Source organism: Meleagris gallopavo, chromosome 4 (assembly GCF_000146605.3).
Source record: "Meleagris gallopavo isolate NT-WF06-2002-E0010 breed Aviagen turkey brand Nicholas breeding stock chromosome 4, Turkey_5.1, whole genome shotgun sequence".
NCBI classification, from domain to species: domain Eukaryota; kingdom Metazoa; phylum Chordata; class Aves; order Galliformes; family Phasianidae; genus Meleagris; species Meleagris gallopavo.
Window position 1 is genome coordinate 61396225 of NC_015014.2, and position 17446 is coordinate 61413670.

General features: G+C 39.1%; 1 protein-coding gene across 15 annotated transcripts in view; it reads right to left on the reverse strand.

The window, feature by feature from the left end:
* Positions 1 to 186: 186 nt before the first annotated feature.
* The window catches only part of ADD1 (adducin 1), a 28825-nt gene continuing 11565 nt past the window's right edge, over positions 187 to 17446 (reverse strand). For 2 of the 15 annotated variants that reach the window (XM_010710470.3, XM_010710473.3), the window contains exons 10-15: positions 15479 to 15580; positions 14016 to 14105; positions 8298 to 8454; positions 7358 to 7540; positions 6545 to 6640; positions 852 to 2620 (exon numbers count right to left, since the gene is read on the reverse strand). In XM_010710470.3, the coding sequence (XP_010708772.1) occupies positions 2268 to 2620; positions 6545 to 6640; positions 7358 to 7540; positions 8298 to 8454; positions 14016 to 14105; positions 15479 to 15580 (981 nt within the window). In that variant the 3' untranslated portion in view covers positions 852 to 2267. Of the gene's footprint in view, positions 2621 to 5775; positions 5811 to 6544; positions 6641 to 7357; positions 7541 to 8297; positions 8455 to 13078; positions 13172 to 14015; positions 14106 to 15478; positions 15581 to 17446 lie in introns of those variants that run through there. The other 13 variants (XM_010710472.3, XM_031553204.1, XM_031553206.1 and 10 more) reach the window with 9 other exon arrangements.

The following is a 17446-nucleotide window of genomic DNA, read 5'->3' on the forward strand; positions in this document are numbered from 1 at the left end:
GGCCAGTTCCTGCCAAGTACTCGGGTAGAATGCCTGGGAAGGAAGCCCTGCAGGAGCCAATTTAAGTATTGTTTCCGAGAATACATTAAATCATTGGTAAACGACTAACAGAAAATTGAACTAATTAATTAAATGTTCAGGTTTACAGCTGTAGAACAGTACAAGTTTTGAAAGCAAATGGGAACGTGTTTTTTTTAAAGAGTTTTATTTGTGAGTAGAACTTAACTGATACAAGAAAAAGAAAAATACAGGACTTTAATTTGCCCCAGAGTGTGTAACCATACCATACATGACTACATTTCATTTGTAATACAAAGAATTAAAAGAACAAACTACAAAATTTGAAATTAAAAGTCATTGCATATGTGGTCAAAGATAAATGGAGGGACTCCATTAATGAACTGAAACATAGAGCAATTAGTAGTTTAATTACGACCCTGCAATAAAACACAATTTAGCAAAATAAGTATTGTATGCTTCCTAGTGTACAGAGGACATACAAGGTTAAAGTACAAGCTGAAAGCCATTAGTGCCATGCAGCCCTGACTAAACATTGCTGTTTAGGGGTCTCTCGCACAGTGAGTTACTGCTGCTTCAATTCCCACCGTACCTCTACCCACCCCAAACAGGCAAAGCTCCATTCCTCACAGCATTCAATACTACTCGGAAAGCTCTTTGCTCATCTGAAGCCTTACAGCTCTGATTGCCATTTCTGCCGTTTTCCTTCACTGTCTGAAACCAACCCAAGGTACCAACGCCCCAGGCCTAATGTAGGCCTTTCTAACTGCTGGACCCATCTCTTCTGCGATGCTTTCTACTACGTGAATTGTAAGGCATTAAGTTCTCTGCTATTTTACCAATCGACACTGTCCTAAAATTAACACCCACATTCTGTTTGCTGCACGTACTGCGAGCCAAAGCACTGCTTTCTCCCACACAGGAGTTTTCAACGTTTCTGCTGTTAAAACCAGAAATGCTTCCACTGGGAGCTGATGAGCGACCTTCCCTGCTTGGGGCTGGGGCAATGACAGCGCCTGGGGGATTCCTGCAAGCCTCGCCTCTCATCTTGAGACTACTTACACAATTAGTGATAGACAGAAGCATGGCAATCACTGGAGAAGAGTTAATTCAGTAGTGAAAGTGAATTTCTTGACCATGCTACGCACTAAACAAACATTTATAGCAAACATCTGTGAAAACACATCCTTAAGAAGGTTAGCTGGAATTCCTGTACTTTACTGCTGGCAACAAGAACAACAAAATAAAGAAATACCAGTTGTGAGGTTCTTTGTGAGTGAAAATAATATCAAAACAAGGTTCAATGCCCAGTGTAACACATTTACATTTTTATCACGGGAAGAAATAGTAGCAAAATACTGCAGATGGGGTTTCTGTGCAGCAGGTCTGCACGTGCACCCAGGGTATTTTTGACCAGGTGGAACAAACCTGTGCTAAGGCCTAAAATGCAGCCGTCTGGGCTTTGCATCACCATGGACTGACCTTTTAACTCTACCCAACAGCCAAATCACCATCTGACAGATTCTTAGGGAGTCGAGGACTGATTTCCCTCAAGCTGCATTCCCTGGACAGAGGGCTCCATCAACACGTAGCACCAGCAAACCACGCCGCAGTTACTTCAGTCCTACACGAGGATGGTTTCAAGTGCCAGGTGTAAGTGGAAAACACTTCCATTTTCTTACTATAGTCAGAAGTTGGGAAAAAGTGAGGAAGGAATGAATAGTCACAAAGCTTTACTACAACCTGATCGGTAATCACAAGATTGCAAAGCTTACATGTCAGTTCAAGAGCATATCCCCCTGAAAACACCACTGCAAAAGCATCCTCTTAAGAAGTCACCATTTAAGAAGAAATTTACTTTGACTTGGAGCAGAATTTTGAAACAGAACGCTCTCATGGTAAGCAATTTGTGTTGCACTCTTAATGGCAAAAGCTTGGTTTTACTCTTCCATAAAGCGGTGTAGGCTTTAAGGTATAAACAGTGATTCAATGCCTCTACATGGAAGTCATTTATATTTGCTTAGAAATTAGGGATCAGATCGGTGGTAGCTGCTGAAAACACAGATTAGCACCTTTTTGGATGTTAATTTCTGGTTATAACCTTAAACGATCAAGCCATAACTTGAGGGGCTAGTTGGATTACTTGTTGCATTCATGTACATAATAAGACAAAACACTCAGTACAATCTGGTACATTCTAGTGGTTAATGAATTTTAAAATATGACAGTGTTTCTGCAGTGTTTGGCCTTTAGGAGTCACTCTTCTTTTTGCTCTTCTTCAGGAAGGAAGGAGTGCGAAACTTCTTTTTCTTTTTCGATGGGGACTTTCCTGGAGATTCATCACTACCTGCATCAGCTGCCGTCCCCTCCTCAGCTGTTGGAGTCGCTGGTTCTTCAGCAGGCTGAGGCTGGGGTTCCTTATCTGCTGCCACAGGTGATTCTGTTTGGCTTTTGGACACATCTTCATCGCATCTCCCTTCCTCCTTTCCTAAGGGAGGGAAGCTGAGTGCTTCTGAAGGCTCATCAGGGGTGAGATCTGGGAGGGTTTGCTTCAAAGTTGCAGCATCACTGTCATCTCTGTAGGTCTGGTCCTGCTGTGTCTCTAATGGACGGACAGATAACAGCACAGTTAGCTCATCGTGTCCCTGGGACAGAGAAAGCCAGCAAGTGATGGTATGTGCTCTCTATAAAATAATAAACTAAAATATTTACTTTGCATGAATGCCTTTGTAATAGGTCTATTCTTCTTTAGCTTTCAGCACAGAGACAGAAATAAGATATTTAAAAGTGTTGTTTTTTTTCTTCAAACCACAGAAGAGCTAGAGCTGAACTCCACTCTGTGGGCGTCACGCAGCAAGAACAAAACTTGAGACTTCTGGCTTATGTCTCATGTAACATTTGCAGGCAACACGAGATTTTAGTACAGTAAGCAGGAATTGAACCTACAGTTTTCAGTGGCATTGAAGACAGCATCACGAAATTCAGCATTTGATTTTATTTTATTTTTTAACTTGCTGGGATAGCAGTAATTGCTGATTTGTAACTACTGTCCACCACTGGCTTGCCAGCTTTTAACTGCAATATGTGGATTTCCATAATGTTCTTCCATGAGATCTAACAGATGTAGTTTATTAATATCTTTTCCTATCACAAAGGCTTTACTGCTTTTGCAAGATATGTGAATATGAATTATGGACTCTTGCCATGTAAGTAAAATCCATGTAGTTTATCCAATTGAAAGAGCTCAGCAGGTTATGCAATACAGCAGCTCTCACCCCTGGATGAAGGAGGATCAAAAAATCCACGTCCAGAGGTGAATTTCAGCACTACACTCCAGCCTGTAGCACCTCTCCCATGAACCACCATGCTTTACACAGGTTCTGTTGAAAGCTTTCCTTTCTGCATACATAATTTAACAAGTATCACATCTAAAGTTCCCTTCCTGCACTGAAGTTGAGAAGTGTCTCCTTTGCGGTGTCAAACACATCTCCACTCATGTTATGTAAGGAGAAATTTGGAACAAAATCCAGGCCATTGGCACTGGCAGGCACAAAAGAAAGGCATCTATTTTTTCCCCAGTTTGAAAGTTATATTATTGTTGGTTTTGTCTTCAGAACTTCATCTTCAGAACACTGAAGGCTTTCAAAAGAATTTACAGCAGAGAATTTATACTTTCCCATTTTCCCTAGGGAAAAAACAAACTGTCCATTTCATTTCTGCCAGACAGACCTGCAATCTTACACCACATCTCACAGGGCCGTTCTGTGAACACCTGCAGGAAATCAACCTGTTTTCCCCAGAGCACCACAGCCATCTCAGATGTTAAGCAAACACAGCAAACCAGAGCTCAGCTCCAACTGCTCCACGCACGTTAGAAGTTTAAAGGTTATAGTGCGAGAAGGGCGTAATACAGCAAAAGAGAGAAAGCAATTCTATTCATTACAAGCTGTCTCCTGAGGCTCTAGCCTAATGTGTACACATGTGTCAGTGTCATATACATACACAGAATCATAGAATGGCCTGGGTTGAAAAGGACCACAATGACCATCTAGTTCCAACCCCCTGCTATGTGCAGGGTCACCAACCACCAGACCAGGCTGCCCAGAGCCACATCCAGCCTGGCCTTGAATGCCTTCAGGGATGGGGCATCCACAACCCCCTTGGGCAGCCTGTTCCCGTGTGTCACCACCCTCTCTGTGAAGAACTTTCTCCTAAGGAACGTAAGCAGCACCCACAGCTCTCCACTGCCACTACAATCTTCTTGGATTTGATTTCACTAAAAGCAGCAGCCTGGTTTTTAGAACAGGTGCCATATTTGACCATCAGTCAGATTTGCCATTTTAGAGCTTCTTACCGTGGGCACCTGGGAAGCTCCAGGCAATGAGACAGCATTTGCCAGCTGGCCTAAGCAGTGCATTAATAGAACAAGTTTTTAACTTGTTAATCCAGGACCATCCTTCCCATTGCCAAATTACCAGCATCTCTACTGAACAGATTAGTGTGAAGCAAACATCTGCTCCCTTCTATCTGGCTCATTAAGGGCACTGCTTTACCAAAATTAGGAAGATTTATAGACAAAAAATTGTTCCAAAACCTATTTACAGTATAAGAATTAAACAATACCCCAGAAGTTTCAGAAGGTGTTCTTTTCTCCTGCCCCCTTCAGAACAATCAGGCCTACAGCCATTCTCTCCCTTTCTATTTTGGCATAAGAGAGCTTTGAAAAGTAAAATTAATACTTTTATTTACAACTAACATTTAAGAAAATAAAGGTTTATGTTTTTAAACACAAACTTACAAGGACAAACATACAAACAGGGCTACAACTGTCAACATGAGACACTTTTCTGACTTCTGCCACACTTTAACAGAAAGGATATGAGAAAAAAAAAATTGAGTGGTTGTAGACAGAGAACACTGCCAGCCCCCAGAACTTCTGCCAGCCAAAGTTGTCATGGCCTGCAATTTCAATTGCTTCAGTCTCTAAAATAAGCATTGTATGTTTGTCCTGCAAAACTTTTATGCCTCGAGGAGTTTGTAGAACAGAATTCTATTTAAAAGAACGCTCAGGTTTTAGAAGCTCATTAGTAGCATTGCAGTTTTCTACACTGTAACTTAATATTCATATCTAAGACAAATATACTGACTTTTGGATACAACAGGACACACAAACGGAGTGGGCCAAACATCCTTATTAATTTAAAGTATAATCTGAGGTAGCCCTGCAGAGCTGGCTGAAACAGCTGTAGTGTTGCTGCTACCAAGTACTTGCTGTCATTCCTTGGCTGGAGTTTCCTTACAGCCAAGGTGTGAGCAGTTCCATTTCCACTTCCAGGCAGAAGCCTGCTGGATTATCAGTTTCAGCCCATGTCAGTGGCAACACTGTTGCTCTGGAGTAGATAAGGAACTTTCAGCACCTGGTCTAAGTCAGGCAGCAGCAAACTTGGGGCAGAACTCTCAGACCTGCTTCAGCTACAGCTGGAAGACAACTTCAGACTATTCCTTTTGAAACTGTAAGGAATCAGACACAGGTATGGAAACACACAATGTCACTTCTGCAGTGTCTTTCAAAGGAGAGTGCATTTTCACAATGGGTCCATAACTACCTAGAACTTCATGAAATAAAGAAATCAGTGTCTCAGCTGAAAAGCTGCTTTTTAAAAAACACACAGCAACAACAACAACAAAAACATAGGAAACAAAGAAGCAAGGGTGAAGCAAAGCACATAAGCCGGTCAGAGTATGGAATGATACTTACTATGGTAACAGGTACTCTTTAGCATATCCATCTCCTGTTTGTAACGCAGCCACAAGAAGAAAAAAGCACAAGTAGAGAATCTATGCATTCATCACAGCCATTGTGTTAAATTAGAAGAATGGTTGCAACCATTCTTATAGAAAACAGAATGAGATGAAGTAGTGAATGAAAGACTAACAGACAAGTGATATATTCAATGTACAAGGTAAAGGAAACAAGACAAAAATCAGATTACACCCGTTCAAGAATGTTATTTTATCCTTTTGCAAGGAAACTGCAGACTCTCCCAGCCCTGTCTCGTTTCAGCTTTAATTACTACGCAAGGTTAGCAAATGATGAAACTAATATGCAAACTGAGTTGGAAAATTATTTACTGAGGTGTAATCCAAATACAATAACATTTAAGAAATGTGCAATCAGTGAAGATTTACCAAAGCATTTGATTTGTGTCTGGCTCAGCACCAGACATCATTTCATTTCATAAAAGCAATTCTTTCTTGGAGAAAACAGACCAAAAAGATAAATCAGTTGGTAAACACAAACGATGACAAGGCAGTTCTGAAGAGATAATTTTGTCTTTATATTATTGCACACTTCCTTATTATTGTAAGCAGAACTCCTGTTACAGGTCAGTGTCGTATGTTTTAGGCAGTATCCAAAGAATACCAGAAGAAATTGACCCTTAGTAGATAGTAGTTGATAGATGTTCATGCGTCAGTCACCAGCGATGCAGTTAGTGGCTCCCCCGGCCCCCAGAGCAGAACTTACCTTCCTCTGCCTTCATGGGCGTGCTCGGGGGAGTGCAGGCTGAGCTGTGCTCAGGGGGGCTTCTCTCTTTCTGTTGTCTGCCGTCTTCTGAAGGTTCTGCAGATGGGACAAACAGACACTGAGAAGGCACACAAAATATTTCAGCATGGGAGGACACCAATGTGTCCTCCTGCTTCATGCACACAAAATCTGAACACATTTTTTTTCTGAATCAAAATTCTGTCAGAGTATTAAATACCATCAAAACAAGCAAAAGAAATTTCATATCAACAAAACTGTTCAAGCCATGGTTGTGCTTGTTTTTGTTTTGTTTGTAATTTTGATGTAATTGTTTATGATCTGGAACAGCATGCTGTCCTAAGAAAACTCATGCGAAAGACAACTAGGAAGATAGATAAATATGAGGGGGCAGTGCTATCAGACCAATCCAAGATAGTGCTCTTTTGCTTGCTTTGAATGTTTTGCTGAAACTTGGAGTAAATAAAATTGCATACTAAGAGCTAAGAATGAAGGATTGCACAGATGATCAGAGAAACATGCAGCAATTAAGTGATTCAAAACCGATTTCACAGTGGTTTGCTTATTTGCTATTAGTAAGAGGGTCCCCCTTGCTTCCAAGTTGAAACAGCTGAAAACATTAAGAGAGTTCATCATACATCAGGAACTGCACAAAAACACTGCTCCGGGCCATTCACCCAAACAATTACAAAGTGAAATCAGTCCCACAGATAGGATTCAACTGACAGAATCTCCGCATGATGTACAGAATTTGCTCCTTAGATTGTAAGTGCAACTGTGCCATATTCATAATACCTGAGGCCTGAGCCAAAAGGTCGGGATTGGACCTTAATGCTTTGATCACTGCCGTATGAAATTCCTTAAGGGAGGAATTCTGCCCATCTGGCTCTTCTTGGCTGACATGTGTGATCCCAGTCCCCAGAGAGTCCAATACTTGCGTAACTGAACATAAAGAGTCTCCAGGGGTTCCTACATTTTCTTATCAAGAAGCAGAAGCAGGGAACACACGTTGTTAAAGAAATCACACTTCTGCTTCCTGCATCAGTTTCAAACCTTAACAGCAGAAGAGTAGAAGCACTGTAACTAGCATCCTGTAAAACTTCACACAAGTAAAGCAGGATAACTCCTTTAGATGCAGGATAACTTCTTTAGATGCAGGAACAAACTTGCTCTACTGAGATTCCTTCGTCATTAGGGCATCTTTTGCTGGGGAAGTCCTCATGATGTGTCATTTCCACATAGCAATTACATTTTGTTCTGTGTCTTCCCAAATCGACAGATTCTCAAACCCACAAATGTCAGCAAGTTAGAAAACTGTAGCTTTGCCGCTAAAAGCTGCAGCATCATCTCACCCCGACCTCAACTACCTCTAGTGCTAAGGGGAGCAAAGCAGAACAGAACAAACCACAATACTCCGCAGTACCTAAATGTTTTTTATGAAGGTTCAGGCTTTCAGCTTCCTAATAGCAGCAAGTAACTGACCATACTGAACACCCCAGTTTTTCTACTGGGATGATTTTTCATATCAATTTGATGCATTTTACCAAACATGCTGTAACACTTACATTGCACTTTCTATCTCAAATATTCTTTTAAAATTCTTCATACATACTGGAAAAACTGTAACACAAACAGATTAATGTATCCATGGCCTCTGCAGATAATCCGTGTTCCAATGACTCGTAAACTTGCTTTTATTACAGTCTATTGCAAAAAAACACACAGACAAACCAACCTTCTGGCCCCTTCTGCTTCCTTTCTACTTCTTTGCGATATTCCTCCAGTTCTCGATCAGTGAGTTTGTTGAAGGGATTTGGTCCTGTTGTGCTCACTATCACTTTGGGCTGATACTCCTTCTCAATTATTGCCTTTGAAGCAGTCACCAGTTCTCCCTGGCAAAAGAAAATTAAGACACATCTGCAACCCAGCAGTAACTTGCAGAATGCTGAGAAGTACACTGGCTATAAAGCAACCAAAATAAAATGATAATCTGAAAAATGCTACACTGATTTTCATTTATATTAGCAATTAAAAAAAAAAAAATCCCATGTATGTTTCTTTCCCCCCTCCTTTCAAATCTACAGCAGGTTAACATAAAGGAGAAGGTAGGTGCTGACTACTCCTAAAGGCACATCAGTGTGTCCACTACCCACCATTAAGCACTAAGTCAAAGAGCAGCCAGCCTAGCTGAAGTACATGGAAAATCAGACAAGTAGCAAGTTGCTTTTTCTCCCCACAAAAGAAACAGGATAGTAGGCCCAAGTTCATGGCCATGTGGGCACAGAACACTTGTAGAAGTTACATGATTCAGCTCATAGTTTGTTTATTGTCTTTTTTTTTAATTTTCTTTTCAATAAGAGAAAAGCTATTTCTAGTAGCTACTGCATAACATCCAACAGATGTTATAGTAAAAAGCCATCTTGTGTGTGTGCTGTGTGCGCTGGATTAACTGCTAAATATAAGCAATATTAATTAAGGTTAACCATAAGATTATGGGTTAGCATATTTACATCTATAATAATGCCATACAAGCCACATAAAAATGTTACACAAATAAAGATAAAAGTTAGCAATTCTAAGCATAACAAGTCCCAATGAACAAAAGCAGCTGCATCAGAGACTCTCGAGTGGTAGGACTGTAAGTCTGTTTTCTCTACTCAAATAGAAAAGACTAAAGTCATTGGCTTTTCATCATCTCAGACACAGAAGATGCTTGCCTGGATACCTCCTGTATTTGCCAGGTCACTTGTTTTAGCATTTGTCTTTCCAAAGGACATTCAGAGCTCTAGTTTAGCTTGACTTCTGGCTTGACACCACCAGTTTGGAAATGAGCCCCACGTGGTCTGCATCTCCTCTCCTTGTGAAGCCTGAACTGTCTTTGTTATTGAAAAGAGGTAACGGAATTCCATTACCAAAAAAGAATGGGGTATTGATTTGCTTCCGTCACTTTCATATTCAAACGTTATTTGTATCAATACTTGAAAGAGATCATTAGAAAGCAGAGTTCAAAAACAACCAGGAGCTGAAAGAAGACACAAACATTCTATATCCACGCTTGGTGGACAAACACAATGAGATCTTCATTGCAGAACTGAAAACTAAAAGAGGCACAGTACTCTTCTGGATGCTAACAGCACTTCTGACAAACTGCCAGTGCCAAGCTGGTCATTTTTAGTGAAATAAATAATTTGATGCCAATGATATTTGTACTAGCTGAGTGTGTTTGAACTGAGAGAAGTAATATCGAGAAAGATCAGGCAACAACAGAAACTGGATTAGGTACTGTGGTTTTGGTCTCTAAAAGCAGAATTACATTAGAGACCTGAAAGGCAAAATTCACATGCCAAAAACTTTTTCCAGATTAACACACCACATTTTGCTCAGCATCAGTAATCCAGGACAAAGGTCACTAATGAAAATTATAAGCGTACAGTGATCAATTTAAAGAGGAAAATAAATCCAAGTAGTAACTTAGTAAGCTTTGCAGAGCGATTCCTCTAAAACACAAAAATCCAAGAAGGGATGCACTGCTTCACAGAGAAGGCCACAGAGCAGCCTTCCAAGTCTAATACAGAGAGACACCAGAAAGCAGAAGTAGAAAAAGTAACACAAGACAGAAGGAGAGGGAATACAAAGGACTAAGTGATCGTACAGGATGTAGTACAGATCTTTAAAATATAATGCTAAAGTAGACAGACTTTGCAGGGTCTGACCGTGCTGTCTGGAGATTCCTACAAACATTTGCAGAAACTGAAAGTGAAAATCAGTCTGGAGTTGCTTTGCATATTAAAGAGGCTGTAGAGAAGAAATACATTTCCACACAGAAGACTGGCACTGTCTCATCAAACAGGGCAACGAAGGAAAATGAATGTTTTGGTGATTCACCTGCATTAAGCTGATCCTAGCATTAGATCCATGACAGAAGTTTAATCGCATGTGTAAACAGTTGAGCATCGACATTCTCTCCACCAGAGAAAGAGAAATTACATCCAGGAACAGTATGTGCTTTTACTCCTAAGAACTTTCTAGGGGGCATACAGTCCCCCAGAGATCCAAGGAAGCAATGGTCAGTTATGACTAATGATACATAATACATCTTCACTCTCAACATGGGACTTCACATGTTCTACAAGGAAAGTTTTGATTACCAAGTCATTCTGCACTTCTCTGCCAACTTTACTGCATGACTGTCATTCACCAGGCAAGCACTTCGTTGTCTTCTCAGGAACAGACAGAGCAAAACTGGCACCTTTAGACATGCCAATTTGTCTCTTAACTAGACACAGTTCACAGTATCTATCCATTGTTAACAGTCACACTTAATACAATCTGACACGAATGCAGAGCCATTGTCCAAAGAAAAAAGAAAAAGGAGAATTTTAGAGGACTCTTTGTGTAAAAGTCACCACTAAAACACAGTGCCACCTCTGAGGCAGAACTGAAAGGCTGCTCACGAGAGCAAAGCCATAGAATTTTCGTTTTAAGGAAACAGACATGAAACAGACAATTCTCTTGTACTCATAATTCTCCTGTTGAAAATTTATGTGCATTTTTATCAGATTGTAGAATGGTTATTGGTGAGAAGAACCAGCATTCCCTCTTGGTTCAGCCAACAAGTTTAGTTAACCAGCTCTGTAACAGAAATAACATTTCATGATGCAGGAGGAGTTGCATTGAGACACAGCAGGGCTTCCCAGAGCACTGAAAAAGCGAATGATGATGCAAAATGGAGAACTTACTACTGCAGCCAAAAAGCACAAAAGACTCAAAGCTCTGCATGCATACTGTTCACAAATAGGACTTTTTTCCAATCAAAAGAGTATGCAATAGAATTTAATTCGAATCTTAATGTTAGTTGAAAACGCAAAACATTTTAAGCCTTACTGCAGTTGGATGGAACTTTTTACTTTAATTGCAACTGAGTATCTCAGAAATTGTCAAGAGATGACTTTTAATTATCTGGTACCCAGAAGTCCCCAAGCCCCCGGTGTGCAGGTCTCCTTAAAGCTTCCTTCCCCTTCCTTGTGAGGTTTATGTGGTGCCATAAGCTTTTATTGCCTTTTTTCCACAGTACTGGATTAATTTTCAGCATAATCTTTCTAAAAATTGTATCTTTTGGAATCTTTTCCATCAACAGGAAATTCTCTAAGCACTCAAGTCACAATACCTATGAAGATAAGAAGCATAAGGAAATTGGCCACTCCTACTGTAACTGCCATTTGGATCTAATGTTAGACAACATTCCAGGAGGAAAGCACTTTCACCACACTACAAAGAGGAAACATCACTTGGATGTTTAAACTCTAACAATCAAATTGAAAACTATTTGATCGGTTTCACAGAAAGCTTCTTCAACAGTAATGCCTGAAAAATTCTACAGATGTCTCCAATGAAAGAAATCGCGGGTGTAGTGATAACCAATGAATATTGATTATAAAAATCATATTTCACTTTAAAGTTATTATTATCAAGCAGAGAAGCTGCCAGAATAAAGGGCAGGCACTGTCTTGAAGTATTTTATTTACTTCTCTTCTTAAACCTGGAAATAGTATTTTACTACTTTTCCTTTCAGAATATGGATAAAACAAACTGTACCCTGAAAAATCCCTTAATCAAATCCTCACTATGATATGCTGACCTCTAACACAAACTGACTGATTACACTAGGAAATGCTATGAAGTCATGGGATTTGTAACAACAGTGTAATTCAAATTATTCTGTTTTTTTTTTTTTAATAGGAAAACTATTTTTATATTCTTACAATGAAATGCTAGGCACAGCCTAGACCAAGATTTAAGCTAAAATACTACAGTAGATGGGAGACAGATGCTCATCCACACCCTGTGCTTCTGTGCTGTATCACTCTTAAGAAGCCCTCCAAAACCTGGGAGAGGAAGACAACCAAGGGCTGAGTGTTTCCAACATGCAAACTGTACCTGTTTACTTAGCTTCAAAGACAACCAGATACACATTTCTTGAATTTATTCTGTATTTAAAGCATATTACTTTAAGCACAAGTGTGGATACATTTTGAAAGCCAATATATTTTGGATGCGTGGGGCTTTAGTCAATAATCTTGGAGTTTTAAGGAAACGACTTCTAACAACGTAGGATCAAAACCTGACACTGATGTGACACCAGGCACGTGGATACCTTTGGAATTACACTGATGTAATCAAACTCACATTAAGCTAATTCCAAATGGACTTCGAATTAGAAAAAAATAATACTAATAGCATGCAAAAAAAACCAACTACATGCAGACCCTAATCAGCACCTTAATAGCAAAAATATTTCCTAATCAGTTTCCACAGACAAAGAAAGACAAAAATCCTTACGAGACACTTTAACGGGGTAAAGCAACTGCTTGTATAATTGCAAATACATTATTTGGAGATCCATCTTATTTTTTTCTATAGCTAAATCATGAGCTAACAGAGGGAAGAGGTCAGGGTAAGGAAGAGGTAAAATGAAGGGTGAACAACAGTATTTAGAGCAGTATGACAGGGCAGTACCTTTCTAACAGACAGAGATTTAGCGGGACTAAAGGCCTGCTCTGTGAGATCGAGCCCTTCAATAGATTCCGTACAGTCTGAGAGGGGAGCATCCTGCAACAGTAAATCGAGTAAACAGAGCAAACCGAGCCCGGGCTTTAAAACATCAACCAAGAGCATTATGTGCTTGCTAAAAACATGCAAAGAAACAGTAACTGGTAGATAAAACTGCAATGACAATGAATTGACATGCACACAATACGAAGCCCAACATAAGTAAAGCTATGGTCACAATAAGACTTGCCAAACTTCTTAAAGTGTACCAAAAATGCGTATCAGGGCAGTTAAAGCACTCAGATGTACAGATTTTAAAGTCTTTCGGGTGTGTTTAACAGAGTAACTGCATAGCTCTAATTCTTATTTTATTTTGAGCTATGATTCATAGTTGGTGTCTATAGTATATTCAGATACAGTGCTTGGAAATTTTACTGATGTATAACAGCTTTCTTTCCCCAATCTGCTCTTCAAATAAAATATTATGTAATATATGTTTAACACACAACACTACTGCCCCATTGTAAGCTTGCTGTGCTCAAACAGATACATAACCTTGGAGAGCAAACAAACAAAAAGTTGTCACAAAGACCAACTAGTTTTGAACAAGAATCTAACCTACATTAATAAGCCTTCCAAATTTCATGCATTATGTTCAGCAAAAAATAAAGAAAAGAAAAAAAAAAGAGGAGCATCCTCCACAGACATGCTTGGGCTACATGACTGAAGCCTCTTAAATTTCTGATCCTGAGCACTCTTGCAAAGACAACAGTGTTACCTCTAAGACTTACCTTATAAAAAGTTACTCTCTGCCAATTAAAGAATAATTTTATAGGGACACATTAGGTGAAAGAAGAGGACACAGCTGATTAAGCAAACGGTTTTAGGCATTTTATTCTCTCACCTGTACAAGACTCCTGTCCACAACAACACCAGAAAGAACCTGTGACTGAGGGCCTGCAGTTTTAATATCTTGTAAATTTTGCTCTCGGATCTGTAAAGGAAAGCAGCAGAACACAGTCATGTAAACAACAGAAGAAAAACTTTTTTATTTTGTTCAAGGGGTGGGTGAACCTGCCAACAGGCTGCAACTAGTGTAGACAGCTATAGCCCTACCCATCATTAAAGCTGTGCTTATTAACACTGGTTGGCACATCCCAAGTTTGTTTGGTTCACCACATTTCTCAGAATTTGGCCCACAGGTACCACAGCACGTGCTGTCTCTTGTTTTTTAGTGATGGTTTGCCATAAAATTATACAGATCAAGTCACACTGGTGAAGAGAGAAGCACAGAAGTCACTTTTATATGTCTGTTAGACGTGACGTGTCCTTTACAGGTTGCTGTCAGTTAGCCCAGTGTACAACAATATCATCTTCCTCCAGAACTTACTGTTTATGTAAAAACACAGGCACATGCGTATACAAACATAACATATTACTGATACTTCTTATTTCAGAATGCGAAGATCTATAAAGTCCTGCATCTTCAGTACTTGTTTCTGAATAATTGCCTTTGTCCTCAGGAGAGCAAAAGCTTTACTTCTACCCTTTTAGACACTTCATTCAAGTTTTTAATACAACAATGTTTGTGTTTCAAACAGGAAGAAACCACTCAGCAACTTCACTACACCTCTTATTTCAAGTGATCATTATTTTACATTGCTGAATCAGGAAAAGTAAAAGCTCTGTCAACTTCATACAAGAACTGTGAGCACAAATCTGTACTCCTGCCACGAACTCTGTGCAGAATTTACCATGACATAACACTATCTCCTGTGTTCCATATGGCCATCACTTAGAAGCAGGCAAAACATCCAAGAACAAGCTAAGTACTAACAGGATGCTGGGGTATATATACCAGTAGCAAAATTACAAAACCATGACAATAGTTCAAAGAAATAAAATGATAAAGCAGATGTATCTAATGCTTTCCTGTTGGAAGACTGGTGACAAGAAGATCTGAAATCTGCATACTGGATAAAATACAATACAGAGAGAGAAATCTGTAAACTTTGTCTACAATTTCATCTGGTGAAATCAAAACAGATCACTCATATAGGAGTATGATTTTAGGGATTAAAATTACTGCCATGAACTCTGTGGTGGTCATCTTAAGGTATCTGGTCTGAGAGTAACAAAAGATAAGACAATAGAAATCTTCAAGCAGTGGACAGTAATACCATCTTTTTCTGAGATGAGTTCAGAACAATTAGGAATTGTTTCTGTATCTTGCTAGAAAGCAGGAAGGCAATACCAAAGTTGTCTTACTGAACTAAAAAAATTCCATCACAGTGAAGTTAGTCCAGAGGCATGCAACTTAACATAATGATAATAAAATAAATACAAAAAATTACTGCTATTACAAACCTTGTTCCTCATTTCTTGGACCTCCTTTGGATTAGTGTTCAATGGAACAAACAGGTTAGGGACAGCAGAGGTGGCAGTTCTATGTCCATCCTCTTTAGTCCACTGTAACGTCAAGAACAGTTGAGCAGTCAGAATTGCTGTAATGGCTATGGACACTCACAGCAGCAAATTCACGTAAGAATTGATCATGCATTATACATAACAGAGAACTGAACCAATGATTGCATTCTTCTATTCGTTTCTAAAAAACTTAAGTTGCTTCCTTCTTCAGTAACATAAACTGCACCTTCAGATACATTTCCAGGTATCAGAATCATTCGATTAAGTCAAGCCGGTACCAATAACAATAAAGACCAAAGAGCTGGTTCAACTTAGCAAATAGCTTCCATCCAAAGCTATGCAGTTACTACAGCTATGTGCAATTCAGAGACTATGAAGACTGAGAGGTCTTTAAGCTCTTTTTCTGTGCACACTGACAGCTGCAGGGTTTCATGTTTCTAGGCACAGTCTACTTCTCACTTTGTGAAGAGATTTATATTAATACAGGAGTAGAACTCCAACAGGATTAGTTATTTGTAAGGACACTTATCAGAAATTTCAAAGTGAGTTCATATGCATTTAAAAAGGACACTGTATCTCACCCAAACCAAAGTACAGCAAGATCTAAGACGTGAGTTCTAAAACCCTGTCACTGCCATGTTCATTTTCTGCACTTGATGTTTTTACAAAATAGCACGAGAGAGACAGAGAGATCATTGATTCAATCCTCTGATACCCAACAGACATCAAAGCGAACTTAAAGCATAAGATGACAGAAGTATGAAAAGCAATGTGATGCCACTAACCAGGTTTAGTGAATGATTCTGTACTGTGAAGCAAGAGTGGGCATCACCAAAGTTTTGCATTAAAATCAGCTATTTCAGCGAAATGTTCTGTTTCCAGAATTAGTTTCTGCACAGACAATCTGTAGCTGTATCAGCACAGCAACCTAGAGAACAGTTTGGTGATGTCGAATATTTTATAACTTATAGCTTAAAAGGTTACAAAAATATCCCAAACACAAACTGTAAGCGCTTTATGGGTTCTTCATAGAAGGTTGCTTTATTTGATCAGTGCATTTAGTATGAAGCTGCCTTCAATTTGCTGCATAATTAACTTTACAACTTGATACGTTTATTATATGTGGTGTCCTAATTTTCAATCACTATTGCATAGAAAATGCACTCAACAGTAAAGCAAACCTGCTTATAGAGCAAATGCTATGCATTTTTCCTTAATAACTTCAAGAAATAATAAGATAGCCAGAAACTGTCAAACTTCAAAAAGCAACAGAATTTTAAAATGCTTTGCAACTGTAAAGTAAAAAATGGAATGAACATGGAGCTGTGAAATACTCACTGATGATTATCTTCTCAGATAAAAACTACTCCAGCTTTTCATTAAAGATAATTTTAGTCAAAACAAATATAGAAACAACCTCAATATAACAAGCTATTTTTTCTTATGTTAATAACAAGCATTAAAAAATTCAAACATACAAACCTGTTACAGTGTATCAATTTTTCTACTGCTTCAGCATTTCATTAAACAAGACCAGTTTCTGAATTTTGCTTCAATCTTTCACTGATTTTTCAGATATAAAATACTGCCTACTTCGTGAGCAAGGGTTAAAAACACGACAATGCTCCAAATGCATGCCTAGCTTTAAGTTTTCTTTCAGCAAAGGCCAAACTATGGCTAAATTTAACAAGAAGTTGGTGGTACGAATGCTGTTAAGCCAAAATAACAGAACAAAAGTACCACAGACAGAGAGATCCTTGATGGTATCTTTTTCCAGGAGTTCCTGTATTTTAACACTGTATGTTTTAGTGCATACACTGCCTCAGTATTCAATGCATGGAGGCATTCCAAAGATAGAGAACTCTGACTGTATTTAGAAGTAAAGTTGAATTTTGAGGGGGTAAATAA